General features: G+C 29.4%; 1 protein-coding gene and 1 pseudogene across 1 annotated transcript, besides 1 other annotated feature; both read left to right on the top strand.

The window, feature by feature from the left end:
- Positions 1–3900: 3900 nt before the first annotated feature.
- On the top strand, positions 3901–12872 carry PF3D7_0400100 (erythrocyte membrane protein 1, PfEMP1; the record flags this gene model as incomplete). The annotated part of the gene is made up of 2 exons (XM_001351283.1): positions 3901–10473; positions 11505–12872. The coding sequence occupies 2 exons, from the start codon at positions 3901–3903 to the stop codon at positions 12870–12872; spliced, it is 7941 nt and encodes a 2646-aa protein (XP_001351319.1).
- A 1277-nt stretch (positions 12873–14149) lies between these two features.
- PF3D7_0400200 lies at positions 14150–15349 on the top strand (annotated as a pseudogene).
- Positions 14150–15349: a sequence feature (erythrocyte membrane protein 1 (PfEMP1), exon 2, pseudogene).

Raw genomic sequence — 15349 nt, forward strand, 5'->3', positions numbered from 1 at the left:
GGTCTTTAGGTAACTAATATGGGTCGTAATATCACTAACGTAGGTCTTATGGTAACTAATATATGTCCTAGTATCACTAACGTAGGTCATATGGTAACTAATATAGATCCTAATTACAGTAATGTAGGTCTTAAGGTAAGTAATGTAGGTCTTAAGGTAAGTAACGTAGGTCGTCAGGTAAGTAATGTAGGTCTTAAGGTAACTAATATAGGTCCTATCTACAGTAACGTAAGTCTTAAGTTAAGTCATATAGGTCCTATCTACAGTAACGTAGGTTTTAAGGTAAGACATATAGGTCCTAACATTACATACTTAGGTCTTAAGGTCACTAAAATAAGTCATTAAGGTACTATGTTTGGTCTTAAAGTAACAAATATAGATCCTAACATTACTAACTTAGGTCTTAATGTAACTAACATAAGTCGTAAGGTAACTAATATAGGTCCTAACATTACTAACTTAGGTCTTAACGTAACTAATATAAGGTCCTAATATCACTAAGTTAGGACCTAACTACAGTAACGTAGGTCCTAACTACAGTACCATAGGTCTTAACGTAACTAATATAGGTCCTAATATCACAAACATAGGTCTTATGTTAACTAAACTAGGTTCTAACCTTACTAACTTAGGCCATAAAGGTACTAATATAGGTCTTAATAAACTAACATAGGTCTTAGGTTAACTAATATAGGTCCTAAGATCATGAAAGTAGGTCCAGAGATACCAAATATAGGTCCTAAGATCATGAAAGTAGATCCAGAGAGACCTAATGTAGGTCCTAATGTAGGTAATATAGGTCTTAAAGTAACTAACGTAGGCCCTAATATACCTAATATAGGTGTTAATTGTGCTAACATAGGTATTAAATAACTATTATAGGTCCTAATATAAGTAAAATAGGTCTCCATATTAGTAACTTTGGGCTTAACGTAACCATCTTAGGTCTTAAAGTAACTAACGTAGGCCCTAATATATACCTAATATAGGTCCTAAGCTTACTACGTTAGGTCATATATGTACTAATATATGTTGTAAGGTCACTAACTTAGATCTTAAGCTTACTAATTTATGTCCTATAGGTACGAATATAGGTCTTAGGTTAACTAATATAGGTCTTAAATTAACTAATATAGGTCTTAAGTTAAGTAATATAGGTCCTAAGATCATGAAAGTAGGTCCACAGAGACCTAATGTAGGTCCTAATGTAGGTAATATAGGTCTTAAAGTAACTAACATAGGCCCTAATATACCTAATATAGGTCCTAAGCTTATTAAGTTAGGTCATATATGTACTAATATAGGTCTTAGCATTACTAAATTCCGTCTTAAAAAGTAGTGCACCTATGGTGCACTTTAAAAATAGTATCTGTAAACGAAGTGTTAGATAAACACTGGTTCGTGGTCATACCACATATATAGTGATACCACACATTTAGTGCACCTATGGTGCACTTTAAAAATAGTGGATCTAAACCAAGTGTTGGATAAACACTGCTTCGTGGTAATACCACACAAGTGGTGGTTCTTCACAAAATAGTGGTGCTTTTACCTAAAACCAAGTGTTTAAAAATAGTGGATATACCATAAACCTAGTGTTTAAAAAAATTCTATGCATAGAGGTGCGACTTTATTGTGCATAGTGGTGCGACTTTATTGTGCATAGTGGTGCGATTTATACTTTGGTGCAACTAGGTGCAAGTTATATTTTGGTGCAACTAGGTGCGATTTATACTTTGGTGCAACTAGGTGCGCTTTAAAAAAATTTTAGGATCTAGGTCTTGTCTCAAAAAAAAAAAAAAAAAAAAAAAAAAAAAATTTTTTTTTTAAATCTTAAAAATAGAAAAAGGAAATGTACGTTTTAAAAAAAAGAAAAAGAAAAAAAAAAAAAAAAAAAAAAAAAATTTTTTTTTTCTATGTCTTAAAAGTATATAAAAAAATATATATCTTAAAAAAAAAAAAAAAAAAAAAAAAAAAAAAAAAAATTTTTTTTGTCTCAAAAAAAAAATAAATAGTGGATCTAGGTCCGGCTTAAAAAAAAAAAATAGTGGATCTAGTCTTAAAATAAAAGGATCTAGTCTTAAAATAAAAGGACCTAGTCTTAAAAAAAAGGATCTAGTCTTAAAAAAAAAGGATCTAGTCTTAAAAAAAAGAGGACCTAGTCTTTAGGGTTCCCATATGCCAGGGTTAAGGATATACATTTTTGGGTTTATAAATTTTTGGGGTTCCCATATATTAGGGTTAAGGATATAACTTTAGGGGTTAGGGTTTATATATGGATTATATCTATAATTGTTGAGTATGTATATATTTTGTTTACTAATTTATGTATGTTTTGTATCTCATCTGATTTTATTGTTATATATGTAAAGGATCTATAGCTACTATATAAAGATCTGTATTCTCATAGAACGTGAGGATCTATATATTGTACCTAATTGTATATGATAAGGATATATACATCCGCCATGCAAGTATAAATATATATATGTATATGTATGTGGAAGTATAATATTAAAGAACATATCTGTTCATCAAGGTAATTTCATACATATGTGATATTCATATTACAGTATCATAAGGACCAAGAAATAATAATTCAAAGTAGAATTAAGAGAAGAAGCCTATATTAAAATATTGAAGTAACGAAAAGTATAGAAAAATGTAAGTACAAAAAATATGAAAATCGAAATGGAAGATACCCAAAAAATCGAAATCCTGCACGGACACATGCAGTAACCAAGAATTATTATATATATATATATATATGTATATTTTGGGTTTAAGAATACGTATTCTTTTTGTATATATTTATATTAATGGTATCGAGAATACGTATGCCTTTATGTATATATATATGTTGAGAGAATACGTATGCTCCTGTATATATTTATGTTGGAAGAATACGTATTCTTTTATATATATACATTTAAGTTAGTATTAAGTAATATATAAAACGTTAAATAAATATATATTTTAAAATTTATTTTAATTAATAATATAATATTTTTTTTTATCTCCTTTTTATTAATTTTTTTTTTTTTTTATTTATTTCGATACCCTTTTGTTCTCGATGTTATATCTACGTTGTACTACAGGATATGTCATATATTATATAATATATTATATATTACATTATGAAAAAAAAAATAAGAATAAGAAATATTATATTTATAATGTATTATTTTTAAAATAATGAAAAATATAAGTATATATATACCTATACATATATATTTTTTTATGTAGATATATGATAGATAGTATGGATAGAGAGAAACAGAAGAAGATATTTGCCTCTTTTGTTATCTCTAAAATATATATATAATTAATTAAAATAAGGCGAAAAAAAAAAAATATATTAAAGATAATAATTAAATATAGAAACATGTTGTATTCTTTTATATGTATGTATTTTCGTATTTTTTTTTTTTCTCATTTATAATTTTACAAAATATATAAAACATAAGAAAATAATATATATAATTAAATATATAAATAAAGGAATACATGATATATAATATTTTTCATAAAATGTAATTGTTGTTTTTTTTTTTGTTAGAATATTTAAATTTATTATAAACCTATTAATATATATTTTTTTAAAAATAAGTAAAACTAATAATTATTATTATATACATATTAAATATTATTTATTAATATATTTCCTAATATATATTGTAATATTATAATATTACTACTATTATAATTAATATATATATACAAATATATATATAATACTTATATATATATATATATTCCAACACAATACTATTATTATTATTCTACCATATTACCATACTTCAATAACATACGCAATACGCCACCACCACACCACACCACCAAACCATGTATGCCACGATATAAACCACGTATGCATGACATCATGTAGTCGTGAACAAAATGGTGAGGACAGGAGGTAGCGGTGGTGGAGGTGTTGATAAGGATGGTATTGACCACCAAAGTGCCAAACATTTATTGGATAGTATAGGGAAAAAAGTACACGACCAAGTGAAAAATGGTGCTGATGGTACTGGTGCTAGTGGTGATGCTAAAAATTATATTGATGATTTGAAAGGAGATTTGCAGAAAGCACCAAATATTAACCCGAAATTAATTGGCACCGATGATCCATGCAAACTTGTAGAGGATTATTATAATAACCATGTTAATGGCGATGGTAAGGGTGAAAGGTATCCGTGTACAGAGTTAAGTGGAAAAAAGTTTCAAAACCCTTTTTCGGATACACTTGGTGGTCAGTGTACTAATAGTAAAATGCGTAGTGGTTGTGAAGGAGCTTGCGCTCCATACCGACGTCTACATTTATGTCATCATAATTTGGAAAGTATAGAAACAACGTCGAAGACGGCTAGTGACACGTTGTTGTTAGAGGTGTGTATGGCAGCAAAATATGAAGGACAATCAATAAATACACATTATACAAAACATGAACATTCAAATAAGGATTCTCCTTCCCAATTATGTACTGTATTGGCACGAAGTTTTGCAGATATAGGGGATATCGTACGCGGTAAAGATTTATTTTATGGTAATACATATGAAAGTGCACGAAGAGAAAAATTAGAAAATAAGTTGAAAGAGGTTTTTGGGAAAATACATGGTGGATTGTCGGAGGAAGCAAAAAAAAAATACCAAGATGGTGATGGAAATTATTATCAATTAAGAGAAGATTGGTGGACGGCGAATAGAGAAACGGTATGGAAAGCTATCACGTGTGAAGTTAAGAGTGGTAATAATTATTTTCGAGCAACATGTGGTGATGAAAAGAACCCAAGTCTGACTTCTAAACAATGCCGGTGTGATAAGGACAAGGCCGGAAAGCCCATCAAGGGAAGTGGCAACGTAAATATTGTCCCCACATATTTTGACTACGTGCCGCAGTATCTTCGCTGGTTCGAGGAATGGGCCGAAGATTTTTGTAGATTAAGGAAACATAAATTAAAAGATGCTATAAAAAAATGTCGCGGAAAAAATGGTGAAGAAAAATATTGTGATCTTAATAGGTATGATTGTAAAAACACAGCTAGCGGAAAACATGTTTTTTTTGAAGATTTTGATTGTAAAGATTGTCAGTATTCGTGCGCTCCTTTTGTGGACTGGATAGATAACCAAAAACTAGAATTTCTAAAACAAAGAAAAAAATATACAAAAGAAATAACAAGTGGTGGTAGTTGTGGTGGTAGTGGTAGGAAAAAACGGGATGCAACTACTACTAATTATGAAGAGTATGAAAAAAAATTTTATAAAGAACTGAAAGGAACTAAATATAAAGTTGTCAATAACTTTTTAGAAAAATTAAATGATGAAGATGTATGCACAAAAAATAATGACATAAAAGATGGAGGAAATATCGATTTCAAAAACGTTCATAGTGGTAGTGCAAAAAAGGGTGATGGTAATAATAAAACATTTTATCGTACAAAATATTGCGAAGCATGTCCGTGGTGCGGGGCGGAAAAAGTAGAAGGTGGATGGAAAGCTAAAGAAGAAAACTGTTCACAAACAAAGGATTACGATCCTGATAAAACTACCACTATAGAAATACTTACCGGTGATACAAGAAAAAGTGATATGGTACAAAAATATAAAAAGTTTTGTAATGGTAATGGTGGAAATGGTGAAAAAAGTGCAACTCCTAATGCAACTAGTCGTGAAAAAGGTAAAAAGGGTGATCAAATGGAAAAATGGATATGTTATTATGATGAAAATAAAGAGAAAAAGTATGGCAGTGATGCCATTAATTTTTGTGTACTACAAGATGGAAAACAGCATAGGAAGGAACAAAAGGTTACGTCCTATAATGCATTTTTTTGGAAGTGGGTTCATGATATGTTACATGATTCTGTAGAGTGGAGAGAAAGACTTAATAGTTGTATAAATAATGCCAAATCACAAAATTGTAAAAACAATGAGAAATGTAATAAAGAATGTGGTTGTTTTGAAAAATGGGTTAAACAAAAAAAAGAAAAGGAATGGGAGGCAATAAAAGACCATTTTGGCAAGCAAAAAGATATTATAGAGCAAACAGGATGTGATGCTGGCGTAACTCTTGCAGCTGTTTTGAAATTAGAATTTTTGAATGAAGATACCGAAGAAAAATCCGAAAAAGGTCTGGATGCAGAGGAGGCAAAGGAAATAAAACACCTTCGCCAAATGTTGGAACAAGCAGGCGTTCGTGATCTTGCTGCTGTTGGTGGTCCGTGTACTGAAGGTGGTGTCGCTGAACAGAACACTATAATGGATAAATTTCTCGATGAGGAATTAAAAGAAGCAGAACAATGCAAAAACTGCCCAAAACCAAAAGCACAACAAGAAGGTCCTGGTGGCGCTCGTTCCGCCGACTCACCACCTGCCGGCACAGAAGACCACCCCGACGCCGAAGACGATGATGACGAAGACGACGATGACGACGACGATGAAGACGAAGAAGAAGAGGAGGAGGAAGAGGATCCGCAATGTAAAACAGTGAATGATATACTTAGCACAGATGATAGAACGAAACAAGTAGGAGATTGTCATGAAAAAAATTATGGTAAGAATGGTCCCGATTGGAAATGCGGAGATCTAACATTAGTGGACGACACGAAAGTATGTATGCCTCCTAGAAGACAAAAACTATGTTTATATTATATAGCACATGAGAGTGAAACAAAAAATATAGAAACACAAGATGATTTAAGAGACGCTTTTATTAGAACTGCAGCAGCAGAAACTTTTCTCTCATGGCAATATTATAAGATTAAGAATGGTGCTGACGCTAAACAATTAGATAATGGCACTATCCCTGAAGAATTTTTGCGATCCATGTACTTTACATATGGAGATTATAGAGATATATGTTTAAATACAGACATTTCAAAAACAGTAAATGATGTAGCTAAGGCAAAAGATAAAATAGGTAAATTTTTCTCAAAAGATGGCAGCAAATCTCCTAGTGGTACAACTACACCGCAAGACTGGTGGCAAACATATGGAAAAGATATTTGGAAAGGAATGATATGTGCCTTAACACATGGAGTCACAAATACGGAGAAAAAAACAAAAATCAAAAACGACTACTCATACGATAAAGTGAACCAATCCCAAAATGGCAACCCTTCCCTTGAGGACTTTGCTAAAAAACCTCAATTTTTACGTTGGATGATAGAATGGGGAGAAGAGTTTTGCGCCGAACGTGGGAAATTAGAACAGAATATAGGGAAAAGTTGTAATGGAATAAATCCTATTCAGTATTGTAGTGATAACAGACATCCTTGTAACAAAGCATGTGATGAATATAAAAATTATGTTGAAACAAAACAAAAAGAATTTAGAGGACAAACTACTAAATTTGTTAGAGATGCAAACTTGGAAAATGCAGATCAAGAATATAAAGATTATAAGACAACACAAGGTCCATCTAAACAGGGGAATGATTATCTGAAAGATAAATGTGATAATAAAAAATGTTCTTGTATGGAAGGAAATGTTCTTACAGACGTGTCAAGTAAAAAACCGTTTGGAATATATGCCCATAAATATTCTGAGAAATGTAATTGTCTTGGTGCAAAATTCGTACCTACGAATGTACCACCTGCACCACCACCACAACCACCACCTCCACCAGCGATACCAGCACCAGCAACAACACCCGGGGTGAATCCATGTGAAATAGTAAACACACTATTTAGTGACACAAACAAATTTAAAGACGCATGTACCCTCAAATATGGCCCAAAGGCACCCACAAGTTGGAAATGTATACCAACAGGAAACACAAGTAATGAGGGTGCAGCCACAGATAGTGAGGGTAGTGACGCCAAAAGTCGTCACAAACGTGATCTCGCCCCATCTAGTGGTAGTAACCAGGGTTCCATTTGTGTGCCACCCAGGAGGCGAAAATTATATGTCACACCACTAACGAAGTGGGCGGAGGAGACCACGAAGGGGTCGAAGTCACAGGAGAGTGGTAAGGCAGAAGGTACTAGTGAGAGTAGTGGTAGTGAAGCGTCGTCACCAGGTGGAACGTCGTCACAAGGTGAGAAGTCACCACAAGGTCTTTCCACTCCGGCGTCAACTTCGTCGCCGTCCAACTCACGCGACGACGACTTGCTTAAAGCCTTCGTGGAAAGTGCTGCTGTGGAAACTTTTTTCTTATGGCATAAGTATAAAATGGATAAACAAAAGGAATTGGACGAAAAGAAAAAACAACAACGAGAAAGTGGATTAGTAGGTGCCCTCGACGGAAACAGTGGAAACGTCGACGACGAAGACAAAGACCCCCAAAAGAAATTAGAAAAAGGAGATATCCCTGAGGAGTTTAAACGTCAGATGTTTTATACATTAGGTGATTATAGAGATATTTTGGTACGAGGTGGTAACACAAGTGACAGTGGTAACACAAATGGTAGTAACAACAACAATATTGTGATTGAAGCAAGTGGTGACAAACAGGATGAAATGAAGAAAATACAAAAAGCTATAGATGAACATATAAATAGTCTCAAACAAGCTGCTAGTGTCCCCAACCCTCAACGCCCCGGCCAACAACAACAAAATAGTAGTTTAACACGTGAAACCTTGTGGAAAGAACACGCCCCTTCCATTTGGGAAGGAATGATATGTGCACTAACATACAAAGAAAATGACGAAAAAAAAATAGTAAAGGATAATGAAGTGTACGAGAAATTTTTTGGCACCACCCCTGGCACAACTAGTGGCAAATACAAAGAAAAATACGAATATAACACCGTCAAACTCGACGAAAATAGTGACACAGAAGCCAAAGACACTAAAGCCACAGCCCCTAGTGATAACACCCCCACATTCCTATCCCACTTTGTGTTACGCCCCCCTTATTTCCGATACCTTGAAGAATGGGGCGAAACATTTTGTAAAGAAAGGAAAAAGAAGTTGGCACAAATTAAAGTGGATTGTAAAGTGGATAGTGCTGATTACAAATGTAGTGGTTATGGGGAAGAGTGTAAAATAGAAGATATATCAAATATAGGAGTTTTTGCGGATTTAAAATGTCCAGGTTGTGGAAGAGAATGTAGAAAATATAAAAAATGGATAGAAAGAAAAAAAATAGAATTTGGGGAACAAAAAAGTGCATATGTTAAACAAAAAACAAAATGCAAAGAGGAAAGTGGGGGTGGTGGTAATGGAGTTTGCGGAACAGTAAAAACGTGCGATACAGCTGCACAATTTTTAGAAAGGTTAGGACCATGTAAAAATAATGATAATGGAGAAGGTAAAATAGAGTTTAATGAACAAAGTGAAACATTTAAACATACAAAACATTGTGATCCATGTTCTTCATTTAAAATAGATTGTCGAAATGGTAAATGCAAGAGTGGTGATACAAAAGGGAAGTGCGATGGAATAACGACTATTGATGCAAAAGAAATTGCAAAAATGATAAGTTCTACTCCAGATGTTGTTATGCGTGTTAGTGATAACGATACAAACACATTTGAAGGTGATGATTTAAAGGTTTGTGAAGGTAAAGGTATCTTTAAAGGCATTAGAAAAGAAGAATGGAAATGTCGTAATGAATGTGGTTTAGATGTATGTGGTCTTAAAAAAGGAGATAATAATGGTAAATTAGATGATAAACAAATTATATTAATTAGAGCATTGATTAAAAGATGGTTAGAATATTTTTTAGAAGATTATAATAAAATTAAACATAAAATTTCTGATTGTATAAATAATGGTGAAGGAAATATATGTAAAAGAGATTGTCAAAATAAATGTAATTGTGTTGGAGAATGGATAAAGTTGAAAAAGGAAGAATGGGAAAAAATAAAAAAACATTACCTAGAAAAAAATAAAGAGGGTGACAATGACATGAAATCTTCGGTTAGAAATTTTTTGGAGAAATTTGAACATCGACCTGAATTTAACAAAGCTATAAAACCTTGTAAAGGTTTAACGCAGTTCGAGAGTTTTTGTGGTCTTAATGGCGATAAACCCTCACAAAATGGTCATCAGGATGCTATAGATTGTATGATTAAAAAGCTTGAAGATAAAATAACATCTTGTTTATCCTCAACTAGTGGCGAACAAACAGAAACAGAGTGTCAGGAACACACACCCCTACCTGATGATGAGGACTTACTCCTTGAAGAAACTGAAAACCCAGTGGGAAAACAACAACCATCATTTTGTCCGAAAGTGGAAGAAAAAAAAGAAACAGTGGATGAAGGCAAGTGTGGCGAAGACACTTCTGAACCCAAAAAAACGGAAGATGAAGAATCTAAAAAAAAAAAAGATGAAAGTACCCCAGATTCACCAGAACCACCTCCTCCAGCAACCCCGGAAGCACCAAAAGAAGAAAAAAAAGTGGAACCACAACCCCAACCACAACCAACAACCCCCCAAATAGTGGATAAAACCCCCGCCCTTGTGACCTCCACCCTCGCCTGGAGCGTTGGCATCGGTTTTGCGGCATTCACTTATTTTTTTCTAAAGGTATTAAATATATATATATATATGTGGATATATATGCGTTTTGTGTATATATATGTATTAGTGTGTTTGGATATATATATATATGTGGATGTATATGTGTTTCTGTATATGTGTTTTTGGATATCTATGTGTTGGTATGTTTGGATATATATTTGTGTATATGTATGTGTTTTATATATATATTTTATATATATGTATTTATATTAAAAAAGAAATATAAAAAAAAATTTATTAAAATAAAAAAAAAAAAGAAAAAGATTTTAAAAATAATAAAAATTATAATAAAAATATAAATTTTGATAGAATAAAAAATGAAAAATATTATCAAAAAAAAATTAAAAAAAATTTTATATATAAAAAAAATTTATTAGAAATAAAATAAAAACAAATTTATTAAATAAAAACAAAAAAAAAAAAAAAAAAAAATGTTAAAAGAAAAACAAAAATTTATTAAAAAAAAATAAAAAATTTTTAAAAAAAAAAAAAAATAATAAAACTTAATTAAATAAAAAAAAAAAAAAAATAATAAAACTTAATTAAATAAAAAAAAAAAAAAAATAATAAAACTTAATTAAATAAAAAAAAAAAAAATAAAATCAAAAATAAAATAAAATAAAATTAAAAAAATTAAAATTAAAAAAAATAAAAAAATTTAATTAAATAAAAAAAAAAATAAAAAAAATTTAATTAAATAAAAAAAATAAAATTAAATTAAATACATGCACATATACACATACATATATATATATACCCATAACTACATTCACATTTACACATACATATATATATATACCCATAACTACATACACATTTACACATACACATATATATATACCCATAACTACATTCACATATACACATATATATATATATATATATATACCCATAAGTACATACACATTTACACATACATATATATATATTATATATATATATACCCATAACTACCTACATACATACATTAACAAACACATATATAATACCTAAATACATATATACATACACATATATATGTTCATTTTTTTTTTTAGAAAAAAACCAAATCTACTATTGATCTTTTGCGTGTCATTAATATCCCCAAAAGTGATTATGATATACCGACAAAACTTTCACCCAATAGATATATACCTTATACTAGTGGTAAATACAGAGGCAAACGGTACATTTACCTTGAAGGAGATAGTGGAACTGATAGTGGTTACACCGATCATTATAGTGATATTACTTCATCTTCCGAAAGTGAATATGAAGAAATGGATATTAATGATATATATGCACCACGTGCTCCTAAATATAAAACATTGATAGAAGTAGTACTTGAACCTAGTGGTAACAACACAACAGCTAGTGGTAACAACACAACAGCTAGTGGTAACAACACAACAGCTAGTGGTAACAACACAACAGCTAGTGGTAAAAACACACCTAGTGATACACAAAATGATATACAAAGTGATGGTATACCTAGTAGTAAAATTACAGATAATGAGTGGAATACATTGAAAGATGAATTTATATCACAATATATACAAAGTGAACAACCAAAGGATGTACCAAATGATTATAGTAGTGGAGATATTCCATTCAATACACAACATAATACTTTATATTTTGATAAACCTGATGAGAAACCTTTTATTACTTCTATTCATGATAGAAATTTATATACTGGGGAAGAATACAATTATGATATGAGTACTAACAGTGGTAATAATGATTTATACAATGGTAAAAATAATTTATACAGTGGTCAAAATAATGTATACAGTGGTATTGATCCAACAAGTGATAACCGTGGTCTAACAAGTGGCAAACATGATTCATATAGTGGTATCGATTTAATTAATGATACATTAAGTGGTAATCAACATATTGATATATATGATGAAGTTTTGAAAAGAAAAGAAAACGAATTATTTGGTACAAATCATGTGAAACATACAACAATTAACCGTTTCGCCAAACCTGCACGTGACGACCCCCTACACAACCAACTGGAACTATTCCATACATGGCTAGATAGACATAGAAATATGTGCGAGAAATGGAATAATAAAGAGGAACTATTAGATAAATTAAAAGAAGAGTGGGAAAATGAGACACATAGTGGTAACACTCACCCTAGTGATAGTAACAAAACGTTAAATACTGATGTTTCTATTCAGATAGATATGGATAATCCTAAACCTATAAATCAATTTACTAATATGGATATAAACGTGGATACACCTACTATGGATAATATGGAAGATGATATTTATTATGATGTAAATGATCATGATACATCAACTGTGGATAGTAATACTATGGATGTTCCTAGTAAAGTACAAATTGAAATGGATGTAAATACCAAATTGGTGAAAGAGAAATATCCTATAGCGGATGTATGGGATATATAATATATATGTATGTATATATATATATATATGTTTGATTTTTTTTTTTTTTTTTATGTGTGCATTATATTATATTTTTTATTTGTTGATGTTATATTATATTTGATTTGTGTATTATATTATATTTTATATTTGTGTATTATGTTATATTTTTTAATTGTTCATGTTATATTATATTTTTTGTTTGTGTATTTTTTTTTTTTTTTGTATTTAATTTTTAGTGTTACAAATTATATTATATATATGTACATATATATATCATAATTATATTGTATTATATATATATATTTAATATGATAACAATAATAGTTAAAATTATTTAAATTAAAAAACATAAACTATTGGAAACGCATTGAATATAATAATATATTACTATTTGTATTATTGTTATTAATACTACTATTAATAGTAATATTATTAGAAGTAGTAATTAACAGTATAACTATTAATTTTATTAGTGATAACAGTACTTTAAAAATTTAATATTTTTATTTTTTATTTTATAATTTTTACTTTTTATTATATTAAAAAAAAAAAAAAAAAAATATATATATATATAAAAATTATTATTATAATTTTTTTTTCCTAAATGTGTTTACATATAAAATAATAAAAAAAAAAAAAAAAAAAAAAGAAAAATATTTTAAAAATAATAAAAATTAAAATAAAAATATAAATTTTGATAAAATAAAAAATGAAAAATATTATCAAAAAAAAATTAAAAAAAATTTTATATATAAAAAAAATATATTAGAAATAAAATAAAAACAAATTTATTAAATAAAAAAAAAAAAAAGAAAAAAAAAATGTTAAAAAAAAAAAATATATATCATAAAATAAAAAAAAAATGGAAAAAATGTTAAAATAAAAAATAAAATTAAAAAAAATAAAATAAAATGAAATAAAATTAAAAAAATTAATATTAAAAAAAATAAAAAAATTTAATTAAATAAAAAAAAATAATAAATAAAAAAATTTATTTAAATAAAAAAAAATTTAATTAAATAAAAAAAAATAATAAATAAAAAAATTGAATTAAATAAAAAAAAATAAAAAAATTAAATACATGCACATATACACATACATATATATATATTATATATATATACCCATAACTACATACACATTTACACATATATATATATATACCCATAACTACATACATATATACATTAACAAACACATAGATATACATAAATACATATATACATTAACAAACACATATATAATACCTAAATACATATATATACATACACATATATGTTCATTTTTTTTTTTAGAAAAAAACCAAAGCATCTGTTGGAAATTTATTCCAAATACTGCAAATACCCAAAAGTGATTATGATATACCGACAAAACTTTCACCCAATAGATATATACCTTATACTAGTGGTAAATACAGAGGCAAACGGTACATTTACCTTGAAGGAGATAGTGGAACTGATAGTGGTTACACCGATCATTATAGTGATATTACTTCATCTTCCGAAAGTGAGTATGAAGAACTGGATATTAATGATATATATGCACCACGTGCTCCTAAATATAAAACATTGATTGAAGTGGTACTAGAACCTAGTGGTAACAACACAACAGCTAGTGATAATACACCCACACCACAACCCATTACTGATAACGAATGGAATCAATTGAAAGATGAATTTATATCACAATATCTACAAAGTGAACAACCAAAGGATGTACCAAATGATTATAAAAGTGGAGATATTCCATTGAATACACAACCGAATACTTTATATTTTGATAAACCTGAAGAAAAACCTTTTATTACTTCTATTCATGATAGAAATTTACTTAACGGAGAAGAACATAGTTATAATGTTCATATGGTTAATAATGATATTCCATTGAGTGGTAAAAATGGTACCTATACTGGTATAGATTTAATTAATGACACATTAAGTGGTAATCAACATATTGATATATATGATGAATTGTTAAAACGAAAAGAAAACGAATTATTTGGAACAAATCATGTGAAACAAACAAGTATACATAGTGTTGCCAAACCTGCACGTGACGACCCCATCCACAACCAACTGGAACTATTCCATAAATGGCTAGATAGACATAGAGATATGTGCGAAAAGTGGAAAAATCATCACGAACGGTTACGCAAATTAAAAGAAGAGTGGGAAAATGAGACACATAGTGATAACACTCACCCTAGTGATAGTAACAAAACGTTAAATACTGATGTTTCTATACAAATACATATGGATAATCCTAAACCTATAAATCAATTTACTAATATGGATAGTATATTGGAGGATCTGGATAAATATAAAGAACCTTATTATGATGTGCAAGATGATATTTATTATGATGTAAATGATCATGATACATCAACTGTGGATAGTAATAATATGGATGTTCCTAGTAAAGTACAAATTGAAATGGATGTAAATACAAAATTGGTGAAAGAAAAATATCCTATAGCAGATGTATGGGATATATAA

Source organism: Plasmodium falciparum (assembly GCF_000002765.6).
Source record: "Plasmodium falciparum 3D7 genome assembly, chromosome: 4".
Taxonomy (NCBI): domain Eukaryota; phylum Apicomplexa; class Aconoidasida; order Haemosporida; family Plasmodiidae; genus Plasmodium; species Plasmodium falciparum.